The 22692-nt window shown below is 43.0% G+C and overlaps 1 protein-coding gene across 1 annotated transcript in view; it reads right to left on the minus strand.

Annotated features, from left to right (window-relative positions):
- Nucleotides 1-22692, minus strand: part of SUCLG2 (succinate-CoA ligase GDP-forming subunit beta) — a 224386-nt gene that overhangs the window by 89945 nt on the left and 111749 nt on the right. The window contains exons 3-6 of the mRNA XM_035106696.2: nt 14793-14892; nt 14605-14695; nt 8996-9148; nt 5131-5220 (exon numbers count right to left, since the gene is read on the minus strand). Of these exons, the coding sequence (XP_034962587.1) occupies nt 5131-5220; nt 8996-9148; nt 14605-14695; nt 14793-14892 (434 nt within the window). The remainder of the gene's footprint in view (nt 1-5130; nt 5221-8995; nt 9149-14604; nt 14696-14792; nt 14893-22692) is intronic.

Below are 22692 nucleotides of genomic sequence, written 5' to 3' on the forward strand. Positions count from 1 at the left end.
AGACAATTTTTTTGCCTTATTTTTTATTTTATTTTGCTTTGCTTTGCTTACATTGGAAAAGCGCGAGACGAAATTTTCGTAATACAAAACGACTTGCGGAACGAATTAATTTCGTCTTGCGAGGCACCACTGTACTGGGGAAACCATAGCTTTAACTATATGGACCTTTATCGGCAAGGTGATGTCTCTGCACTAGACACATGCAAATAGGGCAGGCAGATGCAACTGAGTGCTTGGATCCTGTAGCTAGACAGGACATGTTTGCAAGCCTTAACAATTCACACATAATGTGACCAGGTACAAAGGAAAGGTGACAATAGGTGCACCTGCATGACTGTGAAGAAGTACAGGTCGCCTTCTATTCAGACTGCCTACATTTCCAAAAAAGACTAGGCATACTCAGATGGCATTGGAACAACTTAACCTTCAATATTGTGGTCTACAACCCGGAGCAACGAAACAGAGGCTGGTTTATCTAGCAGTTTGTTCCTCTGTATCATTATATTGGGGAATCAACAACCACAGATCAACAACCGCAAGCCTCTAAAAGAATCAGCTAGCCTCTGGTTGCCAACTCTGAGGCAAAACAGAAGTACGGACAGACTGAAGTCTGTGGCTGTCTTGGGGAAGAAAGGGGGTGTGCCCCCCATATGCCACAGCATCCCTCCAATGGTCCTACCTTGAAACAAACTGCTGACCTGGTAACAACATAGAGGAATTTGTTCATAAAATAACTGCATGGGTGCTATGAGGAATCTTAGCCCTTGGATGCTTGTCTCTAAAGCAGAGCTGGGGAATAGGTGGCCCTCCAGATGTTGCTGATCTCCTATCAGCTTGGCATGCAGAAGGTGCCAGGTTCAATCCCTAACCATTTCCAGGTAAGGCTGGAAACATGCTGCATCAATCTCTGGAAAGCCACTGCCAGTCTGAGCTAGATGAATCAGGGTCTGTCGCAGGACAAGGCAGCTTTCTAGGTTGAGAGTACTCTCTGGTAGGCCTCGTCCTCTGTTGGTGGAGCTGCTCGTTCAAAATTTATTTGATTGACTGATGGATTTCTATACCGCCCTTCATCAAAAGATCTCAGGGCGGTTCCCAAGATAAAAGCACAGATAAATATTTAAAACAGAAACAACAAAACAATAACCCCCGCTTCCCACAGACACATTTAAAAGGCCATGGAATCAGCCCAAGGCCTGGTTGAAGAGGAACATTTTCGTCTGGTGCCTAAAGATATATACTAAAGGTGCGAGATGAATCTCCCTGGTGAGAGCATTCCACAAACAGAGAGACGCTGCAGAAAAGGCTTGTTCTCGTGTTGCCACCTTCCAGACCTCAAGTGGATGGAGGAGGCAATGAGAACCGTTCTTTAAAGGCCTTCACTGATGTTCTGTGCACAAAAAGTGGCTTACATAAGTGGGAACCAGTGGCCTAGGGAGTTCTGAGGAGAGCAGAAGTTGCTGGAGACAGCACTAGATGGCTGAATGTGAATTTCCCACAGTGCCCCAGAGCAACCGTGCGATGATCAGGGGCATTTAGGGGGAATTAAAATGGCAGCTGGGTTTAGCCATGTGGTGCTGCTCAAAGCATGGAGCTGGGAGGAGAGCAGGCATCAGCAGTGGGTTCTCCCGGCTGCCCAAGGATTCCACGTGCTGAGGCCATAAGTGATTTAGTGACTACTTGTAGCTGTTCATAGTTTACTTCGTCCCAACGGTGCTTATGGTTCTCACTGACATAAGACACTTTTCTGCACAGAACACCAGTCAAGGCCTTTAAAGAATGGGTCAAATTGTAATTTGAATGAATCGCTCCACACGACCAGTACTATAAACCCCAAATGTTTTTAATCTGAAGAACAAAGAGCAGTTCCCTAACCACACATTTTATCAAATCAAATATTTACCATGTTTACAGTAAAGTTGTCCACAATAATGTTTGAAATAATTTGGATACTGTGAGGGGGAAAGGGTACAGAGAGGGCCCCCCCCATCCTGAGGAGCAGCTCCTCCACCAGCAGTAGCGTCAGCGGGGAGGGGGAAGAGTCCAGTGAGGAAAGAGGAAGGAGGAGACGGGGCTCTAGCAGCATAGGAGAGCCCCTGCTGCACGTGGGAGAGGAAGAGAGAGAGGGGGAAGAGGGGGAGAAGGAAAACATGGAAAGGAGACCCTTTCCCCCTCCGGTTCCGGAATTACGCAGGAGGAAACGCGGGAGGAGATTTGGGGTGCCCAGACTCTTATGATGGAAGAGGACGCGGAACGCGCCATTCCAGGGTTCTGGGTCAGACTGAGCGGATGTATCCTGTACAGCTCTAGCACTGTAAATAGCCTGCACTTAATAAAAGCATGAAAAGGCAAAGGTCTGGAGAGTCGTTACTCTAGAGTAGTTGCAACGCATCGCCTGTGACAGATACTAATGGAAAATGTTAGTATAAACTGAAATTTAACCCACCCTCCAAAAACAACAACAAAACAAAACACCCCACAAGGCAGTTGTCAAGCAGTATTAAGATTTGTCACAAGGACTCCACAGTATGTTAAACGGAAGAATTTCACTGTCGTACTAACTAGAATTCTTCCGGCATCTACCTACTGGGGAATATAAACGATTATGATAAGACCAAATTAAATAGACCTTTGATTGTACTGATGTAGACATTATGTTTCTATGCTCCAGTAAATCACACAGCAAAGGTTATAGCACATGGGAAGAAATGTATTAGCTGTTGTTTAGTTAAGCAGTTCATGCATTGTGCTAATAATTAAGTGCTAGAACATGCAAAGCTAGAAAGATTTAATAATAATTCTCTCTCATTAAAGATACTGCTAAATCTTCAAATGGGTGTTAATCATCTTAATGATTATGCATTTGTTAATTGCACAGTTGGGATAGAAATTAATTAGAAGTGGTGTATTAAAAATTCAAAGGTTTTACAAAAGTGGCATTTTGATGATAGGGGAAATTCTGTGCAAAACCCCTCACAAAAAAACAATTTATCATCCTTCTCTTCCCAGAGCAGTAAAATAAAGATTAAGCTAGTTGCAAAACAGGCCTGGTGGCTTGCATTTTCATGCTCCCATTTTGGAACATTAATGATAAATTTTAAGAGGGAAATGCATGCTGAGAATCTACCATCTACAAAATGGCAAGCTTTTGCTTTTCAATAATAAGCTGAAAAAATTGCAGGAAAAAAATTCTGTAGAAAAATTGCAGAAGAGAGCTGTGTTGGATGGTAGTCGCAAAAAGATCAACACTGCATTCCAGAGCCATTTCAATCAACAGGCATTTTCACATTTTTCAGGATTGGCTACCCTGGAAGGGATGGCTGGGGACATTTCTCTTAAGCATCTAGTGAAAGAATTAAGTGCTACCTGTTTATATTTGCATTGTATTTGTTATTTTATGGTTTGCTGCACTGGGCTCCTTAGGGAGGAAGGGCAGAGTAGAATTGAAATTAAAATAATTAATTAATATACAGTCGTACCTCAGAAGTCGAACGGAATCCGTTCTGGAAGTCCGTTCCACTTCCAACGTTCGGAAACCAAAGCGCAGCTTCTGATTGGCTGCAGGAAGCTCCTGCAGCCAATCGGAAGCCGTGTAAGCCGCATCAGATGTTCTGGTTCCAAAGAACGTTCACAAAGCAGAACAATCACTTCCAGGTCTGCGGCGTTCCGGGGCCAAAATGTTTGACTCGCAAGGCTTCAGGATCCAAGGTACAACTGTATTTGATATAATATAAGTCTCTATTGTTATGCAGAGTAAGAAATGGACAGTTTGTATACCATGGATGCATGTAATCTTGTACACTCTACATACAGCCATTGGGGTACCTCTTGGCATTGTCCTCATCACAAAACTGCACCCAGGAGCAGGGATTTGCAAACAATTACAAATTGTGGACATTCCTGTGTACTGGAGAAAGTACAGCACCATCCCTCCAGCTACATATGGGCCACTGATGCTGTTTCTTAGTCATGGGACGTGATGGAATTCTGGGAATGAGCTTCTGGAAAGACGGATGGGGAAGCACAATTCAAGGTAATGGCTGAAGAAAGTAGGTCATCTCCAGTAAGCAGTGAAAGGCTTATTGGGTTGGATTCAAACTTAGTCCAGCTCAGAGTATATTCATTTATTTCAACGGCTCTATGCTCAGCAAATGGGACATGGGTGGCACTGTGGGTTAAACCACAGAGTCTAGGGCTTGCCTATCAGAAGGTCGCCGGTTTGAATCCCCACAATGGAGTGAGCTCCCGTTGCTCGGTCCCAGCTCTTGCCACCCTAGCAGTTCGAAAGCATGTCAAAGTGCAAGTAGATAAATAGGTACCGCTACAGCGGGAAGGTAAACAGCGTTTCCGTGTGCTGCTCTGGTTCGTCAGAAGCGGCTTTGTCATGCTGGCCACATGATCTGGAAGCTGTACACCGGCTCCCTCGGCCAATAATGCGAGATAAGCGCTGCAACCCCAGAGTCGGTCACGACTGGACCTAATGGTCAGGGGTCCCTTTACCTTTATGCTCAGCAAGCCTACACCTAGATCCTACCTATTTGTTATCCCAAACCAAGTTGGCATGCTCTGAGAATAGATTCTTGGGATGAAGCCAACCAAGTTACACTCAAGAGCTGACCCACTGAAATCAATTATTGCAACCAACTTACAGTAAGTCCATGGATTTCAAAGGACCTGCTCCGAGTATGATTTAGTTCGAACCCGTATTTTGAACACTGATTGTCTGCCATAACTCCTAAATGAGAAAGGAAACCAGAGGCAGTGGTATCTCATGGGCTCTGACGCCACCAAGGTCACTGGCACACTGGGTGCAATCCTACCTACAGTGGTACCTCTACTTACGAATAACTCTACTTACGAATGTTTCTACTTACGAATGGCGCTCCGTCCGCCATCTTGGATGCGGTTTAATAGGATTTTTTCTACTTACGATTTTTTTCTCCCAATGCATTCCTATGGGATTCGACTCACAATTTTTTTCGACTTACGAATGTGCATTCGGAACGCATTAAATTTGTAAGCAGAGGTACCACTGTATATATGAAAAGTCCCTGGAATTTCAGAGAACTACTGAGTAGAAAAGGGTCCCAGACACCTGAACGCAGTCATGGTTTTGTTCCTGGGAAAATTTACCTGCTGTTGCAGAAGTCCCTTGAATCCCAGATTTTCTGCCAGCCGTTGGGCTTGAAGATCCTTCACACCTTCAAAAATATCTATTTCCTCCTGTTGCAATAAAGTGCACAAAACAGAACTAAGATATTCAGTTTGAAAACAGATCCATAACTTCAAAAGTACCCCCCAAAATGCTTAATATATATTTGCAAGTTATTAATTAAAATGTGGCAAGTTGCCAAAAGTCTGAGACTGAGGCTATAGCAGCTGCCTATAGGGTATGTTATAATTACCATGCCAGCCAGGAAAGAGAGTCCCTCCCCAAAACTATGTAATTCTTCAGTGTGGCATGCTGACAAGACAATCTGACACCAGTTTTCACTTTTAATTACTGTACAGATGGCATCGATGAATACTTAGTCTGTTAATTTTTGTGACTGGTCCTGGCAAGGAACCACAACACTGGTGTCATTGCCCGGTAATGTTTCTCCATTTGTGTACATTTCAAATGTGCATTATGGAACTCTACGTGCATGTGCCGTTAGCTCACCAAATGTATAAAAGGGATCCTTGTTGCTAAGTGACTGTCTCATGATAAATACTTTTAAGACAGTTCTAGTTACAGGTAAGTAGCCGTGTTGGTCTGCCGTAGTCAAAACAAAATAAAAAAAGCACCTGAGAGACCAACTAGGTTTGTCATTGGTATGAGCTTTCGTGTGCATGCACACATCTTCAGATACACTGAAACAGAAGTCACCAGACCCTTATGTATAGTCAGAGGGTGGGGAGGGGTATTACTCAGAAGGGTGGTGGGAATGGGTGATTGGCTGATAGGTGTGGTAAACCTGTTGAGGACTGTTAACGATTGCAAGAGTCCCATGGACTGCAAGAAGATCAAACCTATCCATTCTTAAGGAAATCAGCCCTGAGTGCTCCCTGGAAGGACAGATCGTGAAGCTGAGGCTCCAATACTTTGGCCACCTCATGAGAAGAGAAGAATCCTTGGAAAAGACCCTGATGTTGGGAAAGATTGAGGGCACTAGGAGAAGGGGACGACAGAGGACAAGATGGTTGGACAGTGTTCTTGAAGCTACGAACATGAGTTTGACCAAACTGCGGGAGGCAGTGCAAGACAGGAGTGCCTGGCATGCTATGGTCCATGGGGTCACGAAGAGTCAGACATGACTAAACGACTAAACAACAACAACAACAACAACTGCAATTGGTCTTACAGGAAAATTACCAAACTTAAAACCATGGAGACCTGGTTTGAATAGAGACATTGGATTCTTATATCATTATACACGTTAAAGCTATTTTTAGCCATCTCACCCCTTGCTTTTTCCTGTAAGACCTATTGCAGTCGTTAACAGTCATCAACAGGTTTACCACACCTATCACTGCGAGAAGCAAAGCTACAGGGAACCAGACAGAGGGCCTTCTCGGTAGTGGCACCCGCCCTGTGGAACGCCCCCCCCACCAGAGGTCAGAGAGATAAACAACTACCTGACATTTAGAAAACACCTAAAGGCAGCCCTGTTTAGGGAAGTTTTTAGTCTGTGATATTTTAATGTATTTTGATGTGTGTTGGAAGCCGCCCAGAGTGGCGGGGGAGACCCGGCCAGATGGGCGGGGTATAAATAATAAATTATTATTATTATTATTATTAGCCAATCACCCATTCCCACCACCTTTCTACGTAATACCCCCTCCCCACCCTCTCACTATATATAATGGTCTGGTGACTTCTGTTTCAGTGTACTATATCTGAAGAAGTGTGCATGCACACGAAAGCTCATACCGATGACAAACTTAGTTGGTCTCTAAGGTGCTACTGGAAGGATTTTTTTAAAAATTTTAAGACAGTAACCACTATTAGAAGGTCATAATACAACCAAGCATTCCAGTAAAGTAACATGAAATAACAACTAGCTCTAATGTGGTGGTGGTGGTGAAACGGCATTTCACAACAGCGAGTAAACCATTTGTATTGCTAAGGAGTGATAACTAGAGACACAGCGAAAGAGCATTTTTTTGCTGAGGGAGCAATAGAGGCTAATTTATAGAGGAGCAGAACCAGATAGATAGCCACTGCTGGACAATACACTTCAGACTGTAAGAGAACAATGCATGTTTGTTTGGATGCTCCCCTCATGAAATCGCCTCTATGATTGTGGAAGCCTTGACACTCCAATTTTCTTTTTCCTCAGAGGTAAGTCCCCTTGTGTTCAACCTAAGTGACCTTTCTCTTTAGGGCCAGTTTGGAATACCAGCAGAATCTGGTGGCAAATATTCGCTTAGAATGTGCCCCTTTAGGCTGTAGGTGGGGTGTGGAATATTAAGAGCTTTGTTTTGGTCCAGGAGGAGATGGCTTAACTGTATCTTGGGTTCAGATGACATGCTAAGCCGGAAGTTGGTTTAGCTGTCATGCTGAGCTAAAGTAAAAGTACTGGGAAGAAGCAGAGTGAGTATTAAGCTCCTCTCAGGGAGCCATCAGTTTTGCAGTCCTGGTAAGCCATCTTTTGACTTGCTATGACACTCCTCTGCCAAGAGAAGTGTCTGTGAACAATTGCAGGTCTGCAATACTTTGTTCAGAACACCGGTCCTATCTATCTAGCCGCCCAGAGTGGCTGGGGAAACTCAGCCAGATGGGCGGGGTATAAATAATTTATTATTATTATTATTATTATTATTATTATTATTATTATTATTATTATTATTATTATATCCCAGAAGCTACTCTGAGTAGCCGAAACTCTTCAAAGTCTCTGCAAACTGTAATCCTTTCAACTGGAGATACCAGAATTTCAGCCTAGGGCCATCTCCACGTGAAGCACCCTGAGCTGCGACCCCCCCAATACAACATGTGTTTGGCACATGAACAGCCCATTCTGCAATGCGCCAAAGGCACATAACTTGTATGCATGGAGACTGCGAGCTATATAATTGCAAACTCTGAAATGGCAGGGTTCTGACTATGTGGGCCACTGTGTGCATGGTCTCTGCGAGCAGCGGGTGAAGCTGTCCCCTGCACACACATCGCTGTACACACAGAGGACCTGATCTAATACCGGCAAAGAGAAAATGGATCCATTCAATCTGCATTTGAGCACTGGTATTGTAATAGTCAGATGGATTCACAGTTGAAAGACTGCAAAAGAAGTGATAGTTGTCAGGGATGTTGTAACTTAGCAACAGGGAACTTCCAGACCAGGATCTGCGCTAGATGCTCCAGTCCTCCCTATTTGACCAGCAAGGTGATTTCATCCAAGGCAAGCCATGCCCACCTTCCCCACACATGACACCATCAGCTGTACTCATTGGTGGGGATTGCAAAGAACAATGTTTTTGCTTGCATGATTTGGGTCAGGGCTGCCCACCAGCCAAACTTGGTCCGCAGGGGAATGGGAGGTAATGATGCGGATCCAATCCAGAATGCCGGCCATAGCTGACAATCTCCAACAACAGTTTCCCATTTGTACTGTAAGCTGCCCTTTGCTGTTCCCAATGAAACCAAACCAAACCAAGTTAGACCCGTTATTGTGTGCTGTATGAACCTGGCTAAAGGAACTCAACACGCCGCCCAGTTTGCTTTTTCATGATATTGGAAGAAATTTTCAAGCTGGGGTCATGGGAAGCTCCAATTTCCCATGCAAGATTTGCTGGTGCAAACAACAACAACAACAACGATGATGATGTAAAGCAGGCATCCCCAAACTTCGGCCCTCCAGATGTTTTGGACTACAGTTCCCATCTTCCCCGACCACTGGTCCTGTTAGCTAGGGATCATGGGAGTTGTAGGCCAAAACATCTGGAGGGCTGCAGTTTGGGGATGCCTGATGTAAAGATTTTTAAAAACCCAAAGTCACCAAGCTTTGAAATGTACCTTGAAGATGAGTTCCGGGCTTTTAGCTGCCACTTCTTCTATATCAACCCCACCTTGTGGGCTACCAACCAGAACAGGTCCATTGCAAGCTCGATCCATTAATATTGCAAAGTAAGTTTCTCTTGAAATGTCTAGTGCTTCTGCCACCATGACCTGCAAAGTACAATTTGGCAATGTATTATTAGCACGTCTTTGCTGGCAATATCCAACGGAGACAGTATTTCGTTAGCTGCCTTGGAGATTCAGGCTTCCGAGTGAGGAAGTGGCCATTATTCAGAGAGAACACATTGTACTGTAATAAATGTGCACTGGAGTTCGACTCACATTCTTGAATCCATCATTGATTTCTCTCATCACGGAAGAAATCAATGACTTCATTAGGACATTGGTATCATACAGTTCCTTTCCATTTCATTTTCCTCGGGATTATGGAAATAACCCACAATGGAGATGAGAGAACACGAGAGGAGAAACTACCACAAACTAAGAAGGGACATTTCCACAAGTTATTTGAAACGAATGCAGTAACAGTATACTTACCTTGGTCCTATTAGCAAGCTCTTACATCAAAGGAAATAAAAATAAGAGACAAATTTAAAAGGGCAATTTTAACTATGTCCAAAGCTGAGAGTGATGGGAGAATTAATTTACATATTCTTCTTCTTCTAGAAACCTGAATGTTACCTGTGCAAGGTAGATTAGGTTGAGAAACAGTGACTGGTCCATGGTCTCCCAGTGAGGTATTTATGGCTAAGCAGGGCTATGAATGAACCCAAAAGGCAGTGTTTTGTTGATATCCCATATATTTGTTTTTGCTATTTTCCCATTTCTGAGCATAATCTCTCCCCCCCTTCCCCCCCCCACTTAACAAGGGCTTTTTCCCCAGCTGGAACTCACTGGAACTCAGTTCCAGCAATTCCCAGGTTGGCGCCATTATAAGAGAAACAAGGGAGGTGTTTGTGGTGAGTTCTGGCACTTCTTTTTCTTGAAAAATAGCACTGCATGTATCCCTCTTTTTATCTAGATTTTTTACCCCCTTCCTTCCTCCCTTCCAAAACCCAAAAAGCACACAACCATTTTGTTTAAAAAACCCCTTGGCATTTGAAGAAATGATTACTAATACAGTATGCTCTAATTTGTAGCAGTAATTCAACTACACATTTCTGAGTTACTTTGAACAGAATTCTGATTTTTTTAAAAAAGTATAATAACAACAATTATGATAATAATAATAGTGGTTTATCCATGACACTCCATATATTCTTTTGTCCCTTGCAATCTTCCTCTGCTGTGTTATCAGTGGCCACTTACGATGGCTCTGTTCTACTTCAGTATGCCTCTGAATGCTAGTTACTAGAAATCACAAGTGAGGAGAATGCTGTTGCGCTCAGTTCCTTCTTTTGGGCTTCCCATAAGTGACTGGTTGGCCACTGTGAGAAGAGGATGGTGGACAAGATGGGCAATTGGCCTGATCCAGAAGAGATCTCCTTAGGCTCTTATACAGGCTTGCGGTGGTCTCCTTCACCATACTATGCTGTTTCAATATAACTGGCCTGTGACATGCAATGCTCAGCCACCTCATAACCATCATTTCTGTATCGGTCCCTCTTACTCTGCGGTTGCGCACATTCAGGCCCTGCTCACGGGCTTCCTATACGCATCTGGTTGGCCAAGGTGAAAAACAGGAACCTGGACTTCAGAGGCCTTTGATCTGATCCATAATGCCCTTACGTTATTCTCCTAATGCTTTGAGAAGAGGTGGAAACTCGGCATTCTAATCTAAATGCCAACAGATCCCTTCCCCTCACTTGCTTTTGAAAATCAAACAGCCTTTGACTCAATATATACCGATTAAGGAATAAAGAGGGCATGAAAACGCATTTCTAGTGGCTGCCCTTCCACCTCTTAGAAATCTTGGCATCTTTCAGGAGCTCTACAAGATATATCCGTGTAGATTGGCTTTTGTGAATGCTCTTTTTACCTTGCACTATATTATTTCTGCTCCAAGCCTTCAAGATGAGGACCACTATGAATTTAAGTGAATGAATGAATGAATGAATGAATGAACGGGATCCTCTATTTAGAACCCATTACTGAGAGGTTGTGTAATATCTTCCAAGGATCAACCATGACATTGAAGTCTTTTTTTAATATAATAATCACCCAGATCTTTAATTCAAACTTTAATAAAGTTAATTCCCTTATTGCTCGGAGAAAAGGGACAGGTAGTGAGTTGTGATAAACGGAAACTGTCTTTGCAGATAACCAGGTTCTCCAAATGCCATGAGGCCGTAAGAGAATTTTATGTAAACCTATAAAATAGCTGCCAACTTCTGAAGGAGCCGAGGGGAGTGCTGTTTATTTAAGACAGATTGATCTTGCACCAACATATTAAGCATTACTTCAGGGAGAGGAAAGTCTTTACCTTCTAAAGCTCATTTGTTGATAAGGACATCATCTGTACTCAGGACACAAACCACAATGCTCCTAGTTCCTCCCTCCCAGCAAGCCTCAGAACTGTAGTTTCATTGGGTTGCTGAGAATTCTGCATTTGTGGTTCTTACTGCCACTTGCAGGATCACACCCCCAGGCTTCTAGGAGCAGGGGTGGGGTGGGTATAAAACAGAGGAAGCAGTAGAGGTGGAGAGGAAGTAAATCCAATATTTCACAATCCTCACTACACAGTGTTTGACATCTGCCAAATATGTCTAACATTTTAAAATAATTACTGCAGTGGGGGGACAATGGCCCCAAACACACACACACACATACACCCAATTCACGGGTTACAGCGGGTTCACGCAGGAGACTGTGTGCCATTTAGCACATGGCAGCCGGTGTGGCGTAATGGTTAGAGGACTGGACTATGACCTGGGAGACCGGAGTTCGAATTCCTACTCAGTCATGAAGTTCACTGGGTGACCTTGGCCCAGTCACCATCTCTTACGGGTTTTTCATGAGGATGAAGGGGAGGAGGAGAACCCATGTGTACCACCTTGAGCTCCTTGGAAGATAACGGTGGCATATAAATGTAATAAATGAACAAACAACTATGACATGCTTCTGTCCTTGTATGCTTCAAGGAAAGCTAGGAAGGTGAGATGAAAGGGAAGCTGTTTGTTGTGGATGAATCCACATGTGTTTGCAATGACTAGGGAGCGCGCAAAACGGACTTCAAATAGGAAATAGATTGTGCTCCATGTCTTTCAATAACAGGTCAAAGTAGTTGCTCTGATTCCTTCTTTCTGTACTGAAATGGCCATTCCAATGAAGGAAAGCAGAGATCTACTTGTATGGGAGCTGAAGAACTTGCAATTATCTGATTCGGGGCAATGAGTTTAATCTATTGCCATGTTCCATGAGGTGCCCTCAACAGACTTGTAACTTCTGCTCCTCATATTTATGATCATTTTAGCATGAGCAAATGGTTTTTTTTACAGCGACAGACCAAATCATTTTTAGCAGCAATTCACTTATAATGTTCCAGCTTGCATTCATCTTTCTTCAAGTATGGTTGAGAAATTAGACACAAAATTCAGGTGTGTCAGCAGGACAGAAACACCCTTCTATGCCATTCAATGGACCGAATTTGCCCTCTTTGAAACGGTACCACTTTGATGGCTCATAGTTGTTAACGAGCATGGCTTTGGAGCAAATCTATGTGCTTGATGTTGGTGATCATAGAATCATAGAGTTGGAAGAGACCACAAGGGCCATCCAGTCCAACCCCCTGCCAAGCAGGAAACACCATCAAAGCATTATTGACATATGGCTGTCAAGCCTCTGCTTAAAGACCTCCAAAGAAGGAGACTCCACCACACTCCTTGGTAGCAAATTCCACTGCCAAACAGCTCTTACTGTCAGGAAGTTCTTCCTAATGTTTAGGTGGAATCTTCTTTCTCGTAGTTTGAATCCATTGCTCCGTGTCCGCTTCTCTGGAGCAGCAGAAAACAACCTTTCTCCTTCCTCTATATGACATCCTTTTATATATTTGAACATGGCTATCATATCACCCCTTAACCTTCTCTTCTCCCACAAGCTGATCATCCCACAAGCTGTGGAATGGAAAGGGGGAAAGAACTATCTCATGAGAGAAATAGCCCTGATAGCCTGTATTGAGGGCAGAAATGTTGACAAGGCCTTAGCCAAGCTCATATAATACACCCATGTAAATAAGAATACATTCTATCTTTTCTAAATTGCAGTGTGTTCACTGGCCTTCTGAGGTTGTCATTAAAACAAATCTTCTCTAACAAATTTTGGCCTTGGGAGTCCTGTCTAGTCAATACTGTCTTGTCCACTGGGGCACTTAAAAAACCTCCTTTTCAGTAGCCATCTTGTGATCCACCAGTAAATACCGTTAGATTTCCCCCTCGCCGTTTCCCCCCAGCTGATTTGGTCTCATCTCACTGCAAAAATATCCAGCGTTGGTTCCCAAATTACTTGACATTGCCTCCTACCTTAATGCCATCTGCAAATTCCATCAACATGCTTCTCCATCCCTTTCTCTCACCCACACTAGTCATTAATAAAAACTGCCCACACAGTTGGGTCACTTAAACATTTTTTTCAGCTGTGCAGGAGCTCTTGACAGATAAGCAGCTTCCACGCGTTGGGAGAACATCAAAAGGGCACTTCAGTGCACATTCATTTGAATAATCTGTTCTAAACATACAAGGCTTTCATTTCATATCGATTTCAGAAGAAAAGCAGAAAGCCTAACCATCTAATAATGGATGTGCAATATTTCAATTGCAAGTGAAAGAGAAACATTTCCCTGTCGGTATACCAAAGGCAGTTTTTAAGCAGTAACTGGAGAGATATGGGCCCTTTTTTAGAGCACATGCATTTAGGAAAGATGGGTGTCGTTTTCATACACCTAAAACATCCTGGCAATGATCCTGCACACAATTATTACAGATCCAGTGAAATCAATGAGACTTCTGCACATAAAATGGAGCAGGCTGGAATAAACGATTTAAGTCAAGAATGCTATATTATTATCTGCTTATCACATTTAGCATTCATTGGGCATAATCTAGTTCCTGCTTTTTTTCTGCTAGATCAGGGGTGGCCAATTCCCAAGAGACTGCGATCTACTCACTGAGTTAAAACTGGCAGTGATCTACCCCCTTTTTTTCAGGGAGGAGGTAAAATGTTGAGCTTTCTTTAGGGGAGCCATAGTTGTTCAGCTTATTTGGGGGGAGCAAATGATCTACCAGTGATCTACCGGTAGATCACAATCTACCTGTTGGACATGCCTGTGCTAGATCATTGCTTGTTATTAACTTCTGTTTGCCAAGCCTCCCTTCAAACTCTCAAGCCCTCTTCCTGATAATCCCACCAGATCAAGTCCATATCAGCCCTGCATCCATCAGAAAGCTAGCTTTCCTGTGAAAAGGATGGCCAACTGTTTCATATTCCTAGAATCTCCAGCTAGGGCTGGGAAAGGCCTATCTGAGACCCTGGAGGACCGATGCTAGTCAGTGTCAACAGTACTGAGGCAGATGGACCAATTGCCTCACTCAGCACAAGACATATTGCAATGGGCCCACTAGCTTCACGCCTGACAACATTTATTATGATTTGCAGGTTGGGGACTCTCTTACCTTCTGAACTTTGACACCACCCTTCGGAGTTTGCTTTGTGGTGAGATTGTATCCAATCATCTGTTCAGCAAGCTTCCCTACCACTTTAGGGCTAGGAAAAGGGAGAGAGAAAGGCAAAAATCTACATTAAGATGGATGGCTTTTTTAAAAAATAATAATAATAATATTGCTGTAATTTCCCAACTTACTCCTTGGTTAGATGCACGCCTCCTTTCAGCCCGCTGCTGAAAACACCTTTTCCTCTTCCTCCGGCCAAGATTTGAGCCTTCAACACAATTTCTGTAGCATCTGTGAAACAAAACGCAAGGCACGTTGTGGTGCAATCCAAACCATGTTGCCGTGCAAGCTGCCACCACTGGGACAGCCCGGAAGAGAAATGTCCCCTTTGGGTCACTACTGGTCACTCTGTCAGACTGCAATGAGGGCAAGGGCACATCTCCCAGGAAACTGTTTGTGGATGGGCACGCAACCTAGATGACAAATGGGAGGACACTGGGAGAGGGGGTGGAGATATGAGTTAACCTGGCTTCTAAGTGCAATGCTTGGAAGCTGTGTCAGAGAATGAATATATATTCATTCAATGTACAAATGTGTACTCATTCAATGTACAAGTGTATATCCAGTGTGACGGGTGGGTGTTAGGTGACTTTGCTATTTTATGTTTCTTTGATTTGTTGTATTTTTTATTGTATTTCCCTTTTGGATTGTTCACTGCTTTGGGGCCATTTTGGTCAAAAAGTGGCATATAAATTGTAACGTAATACAATGTACTCTTCTACCCAGCTATTTGCTTCCCTTGTTCTTTACATTTTGCTGCTGTGCTTTGTCCTTGTTCTACTAACCGATGGTGATTTTATAGACAGGCTATTTAATGGTTTGAGGGATTTTAATATGAATGCATTTTGTGAACGAATTTATTGTCTGAGTGTGTTGAGCACCACTCCGAAAGGCATTTTGCCTGGTAAGTGGTCAACGATTTTTAATAAATAAATAAAATTTTAAAAAATTGTTTTTGCCTTTTTCCTAGACTGTCCTTCATCCAAAGTATAGCAGGGTAGTGCATGCAACCAATAAAGTAACATAAAATAAGAGCATCAGTTCAATAATTCAATAATTAAAACAATACAGTGGTTTTAAACTCATCTGAGTTACAGCCCTCACTCAAATGCCTGTCTGAAGAAAAGTGTTTTCAATTGACTTGTAAATACCATCAGTGAGGAGAACATTGTATTTCCAAAGGGATGGAGTTCAAAAATCAGGAAACTGTCGTGGAAAAGGCCCTCCCCCGGTCATATTGGGTCCTGCCCATCAATGGACCATGGGGAGAGGCTCCCCGACAGAACACAGAGTCCTAGGGCAGATATGAGAGAATGAGGTTCTTTTTATAGTGGGGGGCCTGCTTTGCGAAGTATGGGTTCGTACACTAACATTCGCATTGGGCCTAGCAGCGAATGGGCAGCACGTGCAGCTCCTACAAAATAGTGAATATGGGTTCACCAGGTAGCCCCACACAAAGCACATGACAGTAGTCCAATCCTGAATAATAATAATAATAATAATAATAATAATAATAATAATAATAATAATAATAATTTATTATTTATACCCCGCCCATCTGGCTGGGTTTCCCCAGCCACTCTGGGCAGCTTACAACAGAAAAATGAAATAAAATAATTAAACATTAAAAGCCTCCCTAAACAGGGCTGCCTTCAGATGTCTTCTAAAAATCTGGTAGCTGTTTTTCTCTTTGACATCTGATGGGAGGGCGTTCCACAGGGCAGGCGCCACCACCGAGAAGGCCCTCTGCCTGGTTCCCTGCAACTTGGCTTCTCGCAACGAGGGAACCGTCAGAAGGGCCTCGGTACTGGACCTCAGTGTCCGGGCAGAATGATGGGGGTGGAGACGCTCCTTCAGGTATACTGGACCGAGTCCATTTAGGGCTTTAAAGGTCAGCACCAACACTTTGAACTGTGCTCGGAAACGTACTGGGAGCCATGAAGTCGCATGAGCATGGATCGTTGTGGGCAAGCAACCCTAACTCAGAAGGGGCAACCAGTCTACGCTGGAAATAGGCACAGGTGGCCATTGAGGCCATCTGGACCACAAGCAACAAAGCTGGATCATAGAGTGGATCATAGAGTGAAGGTCCTGTGTGAGTGTCTGGAGGCGGTTGGAGGGTGGATGGCAGCTAACAGATTGAGGTTGAATCCTGACAAGACAGAAGTATTGTTTCTGGGGGACAGGGGGCGGGTGGTCCTGAATGGGATAACTGTGTCCTTGGTGCGCAGGTGCGCAGCCTGGGAGTCATTTTGGACTCACAGCTGTCCATGGAGGCACAGGTTAATTCTGTGTCCAGGGCGGCTGTCTATCAGCTCCATCTGTTATGCAGGCTGAGATCCTACCTGCCCGCAGACTGTCTCACCAGAGTGGTGCATGCTCTAGTTATCTCCTGCTTGGACTACTGCAATGCCCTCTACGTGGGGCTACCTTTGAAGGTGACCCAGAAACTTCAACTAACCCAGAATGCGGCAGCTAGACTGGTGACTGGGAGTGGCTGCCGAGACCACATAACACCGGTCCTAAGAGACCTACATTGGCTCCCAGTACGTTTCCGAGCACAATTCAAAGTGTTGGTGCTGACCTTTAAAGCCCTAAACGGCTCCTTCGGTCCTGTATACCTGAAGGAGCATCTCCACCCCCATCGTTTAGCCCGGACACTGAGATCCAGCGCCGAGGGCCTTCTGGCGGTTCCCTCACTGCGAGAAGCAAAGCTACAGGGAACCAGGCAGAGGGCCTTCTCGGTAGTGGCACCCGCCCTGTGGAACACCCTCCCATCGGAGGTCAAAGAGATAAACAACTACCTGACATTTAGAAAACACCTAAAGGCAGCCCTGTTTAGGGATGTTTTTAATCTGTGATATTTTAATGTATTTTGCTATTTGTTGGAAGCCGCCCAGAGTGGTGGGGGAAACCCAACCAGATGGGCGGGGTATAAATAAATAAATAAAAAAATAATAAATAGAGTGCCTCCTCATTATGCGACTCCATCCAAACGGAGATTCCCACTAACATCCCCACCCCACCCAAGCTCCTACTATAAAAGAAGTGGGTTGATCTAAGATTCGGCGTTCCTGCATCCTGTTACTGAGAATCCTAGGAGATCAATGCATACATGGGTAGAGCTTGCAACAGGATTGATGAGTTAAAGTGTGTGTGTGTGTGTGTGTGTGTGTGTGTGTGTGTGTGTGTGTGTTCCTATTACAAAAGCATAAAATTTAAGCCAGAAAAAAGAAATTACATTCTCCCGTCCACACAGCTTGTAGGAGGTGTGCACTAGAAAATATCTGCTTCCCAAGCACTTATTTTTGACACGTATCACTTTGAACCTTAAATCCTTCCCCTTGAAGATCTGCCGTGCATTCCAATACCCCCCCACCCCGCTTTCCCCATCCCCAGCTTTTCTATAATTCATGCCGCCCAAAAGCCACATAAGAAGGAAATCTAAATGCAACCAAAAAAATAAAATAAAAAACAAATCCCGTTTTATATCTGTGTTGTCTAAGCAAACAAATTATTAAGATGAATTTTTAAAAAATAAGCCACTTTCCAACTGACGATAGCAAGCCAGAAATTGCTCCGCCCGCTGTGATAAAACATCTATTTTGGCATTGTTAATAGACGCTACGAGCATTTAATTAGATTACTTTGAGTCGCTAACCATCCCGACAATGAAAGCCTTGTACGCACCATGATAAGTGCTGTCAATTATGACTGCGATCATTACCCTTTGTGCCACAGGCTCTTCAGGCCAAGTCAGTTACATTCATAGCCTGCATGCTGATTACTTTTTACTTGGCAACAACAAATAAGGAGAGAAGACAGACTGAGAGAGAGCGGGGTAAGGGGGGATGAAAGAGGTGGTTAAAGGGGGGGGGGACTTCGGTGAACCTGCCAAAAGAGCATCAAGGCAGTGAAAGAACTTTCATGGCAACTAGTATGAAAGCCATAAATAAGTGCATAAGAAAAGTAAGATAACTATGGAAAGGTTAGACCTCCAAGTACTAATCAATACAGCGACTTAGCGGAACACTTTACAAACAGGTTCCTGACACCCTTGGGGAAAGTGACACGGAGTAATTTAATTCCACAGCTATTTGCCCAAGCTCTGGAAAATGAAGTAAACCAGCCAAATCTTATTTTACAGTAACTAGGCCTGATGGTTTAGTATTTACCAAGCTGATTCGCTTCTCCAGTGTCGCCGTTTCCATTTTATTTAAAGACCCGACTCTCGCAAAGCGCACCACAACCAATTCCTATTTGCCGTTGCGCTTTCCGTGTCGTCTCCTGCCTGAATTCCCAGATTGCGTTAGGAAAGAGTACCTCGCACAGGAAATTTAATTGCATCCGAAATATATACATGGTTCGACTGTCCTCGCAGGATGATGCACAAAAGAAAGGCACAGCTTCTAACAGGCTTTGTATGGAAATGAAATAAGCCCATATTCAAGAAACAACATTAAAATGGATCTCTTCAGTTAACGTCTATCATTCAGCTCCAATAAAGCTACAAATAATTCCAAGAGAGAGAAATCTTTTTCTAATTACACACTAGATGCCTCTCTCTTTCCCTGCATGTATATGTATGTCTCTGTGTGAGAAAGTGGGGGAAATTCCAATACTGTAGCCTATTGCTATTTTTCTTTATTTAAAAAAACCAGGTGCCGGAACTCACAATTGAATGTCTCCCTTGTTTTCTTATAATGGCAATGGTGCCAACCTGAGAAGTCCCGGAACTGAATTCCAGTGAGCTCCAGCTGGGGGAAAAAGCCCTGATTTTATGTAATTTTAGAAAGTGGCTGGCACAATTAATAAAATGTCATGTCGATATTTACAACCAGGGGTGTGCTACAGTGCAATATAATGTAGCATTTTCAACACTCCTTCACTTTGCAATTAAGGCCTCTCAATCAATTGCTAGTCTCGTCTTCTGGCCGATAAGACTTACTGTGAAACACATTAGCGAGTTTTATAGAGCTCCAAAGTAAACACAACAACAACAACAAATTAGTAAGATAAGTCAAACGCTTGTTAGAAGTGCATTGCTTTTGTAACCAATTCAGTCATTAAGTATTGTACCAGCAAATCTTAAAAATGCATTATTAGCCACAAAAAAGCTTTCCTGAGAATTTATATTATATTATTACAACAGGATGATCCTGATATATATGTGGATCTCCACTGAACTGACAGGAGAAAACATCAAAATTTGTAGCCCTGCCTTAAGATGGGGTTGGCTGAACGGAATTCAGCAGATTCTACAGCTTATGGTTAGACTAGGGTTGCTATACATCCAAAATTTTCCGGATATACCCTGGTGGAAATGATGTCCGGGGAAATATGGACGTATGGCAAGCCATGTCAGCAGTGCTATTTTTGTTGATTTGCATGAATAATAGCTCAGAATAGGCAATTATTTCTGCTCAACAACTTTTTTGGGGGGAGGGGGGAAGCTCAACAACTTTTGTGTCTGGATTTTCACCTACGGTAGGTTAGAAAAGGATTTGGGTGACTGATTTGAAACTTGGTAGTGCACTGGGTAGGGGACCCAGGTGGCGCTGTGGGTTAAACCACTGAGCCTAGGGCTTGCTGATCAGAAGGTCAGAGGTTTGAATCCCTGTGACGGGGTGAGCTCCCGTTGCTTGGTCCCAGCTCCTGCCAACCTAGCAGTTCGAAAGCACATCAAAATGCAAGTAGATAAATAGGAACCGCTACAGCGGGAAGGTAAACAGCGTTTTCGTGTGCTGCTCTGGTTCGCCAGAAGTGGCTTTGTCATGCTGGCCACATGACCTGGAAGCTATACGCTGGCTCCCTCGGCCAATAATGCGAGATGAGCGCGCAACCCCAGAGTCGGTCATGACCAGGGTGGATAAAAATCAATGATTTTTTTTAAAAAAAATCAAAAAAATCGGATTTTTTTATTTAAATCAGATTTTTTTGATTTAAAAAGAATTTTTTTAAAATAAAATGCTTTTTGAGGGAAATATATTACCATCCAAAGGTTATTCCATCATGAAATAAAGATTAGTTTTTTAATTATGTAGAATAAGGTTGTATATGTTTAATTTTGGGGGTAAATAAATTCCATTAATCCATTCACAATGTCATGCTCTTCCAGAGGTTTTTGTAAGATTATTGAGCAGTTTCTCTGCCTACAAGATATTATCACAGATGCTTGGTTTACTTTTGCAGTTCTCAAAACTGAATTTGACTCAACAGAGATCACATGCCTCTTCTTCACAGCAAAAATGTTATAACATGAACAGAGTTGAGAAAAAGACCTTAATCCTATTGTTCTACAAACCTATGAATACAGAAACAACCCCTTCAGTGCTAAGTTTCAAGAAGTTCAGTGAATAGAATAGAAACAATATTTTTCTGATTGTTTGGAGTGGACAGTATTTAGGTTTTTCATGTGTAGGCTGGGCTGACAGTCTAAATTTCTTTAAATATATATATTTTGTTTTTGTTTAGCCAAATTAGTTAACAAGCATGGATGTTTGTTTAAGCAAATAACATATGCTGTAATGTTATTGTTTCAGTTGAATAAATCTATTTAAATAGTTATTATTAAGGTAATGATTATTTTTCTCCTTCCTAAGTACAACAGTAAAGTTGTCCAAATATAAATGATTAACCTATTAAACTGGGGATAAAAAACTAATATGAAAAGTTATTCTAAAAATCTTCATCTACTTGCATATTAAAGTTATACCAGCAAGAATTAGTCTTTACATAGAAAACTATGATTTAAATCAAGCCTTACTGACTAGTGATTTAAATCGTGATTTAAATCAGTTTGATTTAAATCAAATCCACCCTGGTCACGACTGGACCTAATGGTCAGGGGTCCCTTTACATTTACTTTACCTAGTGCACGAATTGAAGGTTTGAGGCCAAACCAGTAGGAAGGATAAGAAATTGCTTAATACAACATGGGGTACATGTTAGATATGAAAGGAAAAGGGGAGGAGAAATTACAGAAGATGAGTAAGAAGTCTGATGGATGGGCTGGGGCAGGAGAGATATAAAAGAAAAAAGCCCTCTCTAGAGTCTCTGGACCACCAGCAAATAAACACAGTGCCTGTACATTTGCCCGTCTTTTAGATTCTGCAATTGCTAGAAACTTACTCTTTTTAAAATGAAAGCTGGGAATCTAGATGTTATCGATCACCAGGCACGGGCAGCCAGGAATGCTCTATTACCCTCTCTGTGTATGTCCATGGGTCATACTCTACATATGGTCTCTGCTCCAAGGTGTGAGAGTGACCATCTAAAGCAGGAGTCAGCAAACTTTTTCAGTAGGGGGCCGGTCCACTGAGCCTCAGACCTTGTGGGGGGCCAGACTATATTTTTTGGGGGGAAATGAACAAATGCCTATGCCCCACAAATAACCCAGAGATGCATTTTTAAATACAGTGGTACCTCGCAAGACGAATGCCCTGCAAGACGAATTTTTCGCAAGACGAATGCATCTTGCAATCTGATGGTGACTCGCAAGACGAATTCGTTTTGCAAAAAAATTGTCTTGCGAATCGCGGTTTCCCATAGGAATGCATTGAAATTTAATTAATGCGTTCCTATGGGCAAAAAAAGAAATTTCAATGCATTCCTATGGGAAACCGCGATTTGCAAGACGAATTTTTCAAAAAACAAATTGACTCGCGGAACGAATTAAATTCGTCTTGCGAGGCACCACTGTAAAAGGACACATTCTACTCATGTAAAAACACCAGGCAGGCCCCACAAATAACCCAGAGATGCATTTTAAATAAAAGGACACATTCTACTCATGTAAAAACATGCTTATTTCCGGACCGTCCGTGGGCCGGATTTAGAAGGCGACTGGGCCGCATCCGGACCTGGAGCCTTAGTTTGGGGACCCTGTTCTAAAGATACAGGGTGGTAGAATAACACTATTGTCATGGTCAGACCAGTGAGGTCTTTTGGTAAGGATTCCCCACTTTTCAGAGGGATGGAAGCCAAATTAATATGGTTCACCCCCAGTGTCTTCTGAAATTCAATTGATTT

The sequence above is a fragment of the Zootoca vivipara genome, chromosome 2 (assembly GCF_963506605.1).
Source record: "Zootoca vivipara chromosome 2, rZooViv1.1, whole genome shotgun sequence".
NCBI lineage: Eukaryota > Metazoa > Chordata > Lepidosauria > Squamata > Lacertidae > Zootoca > Zootoca vivipara.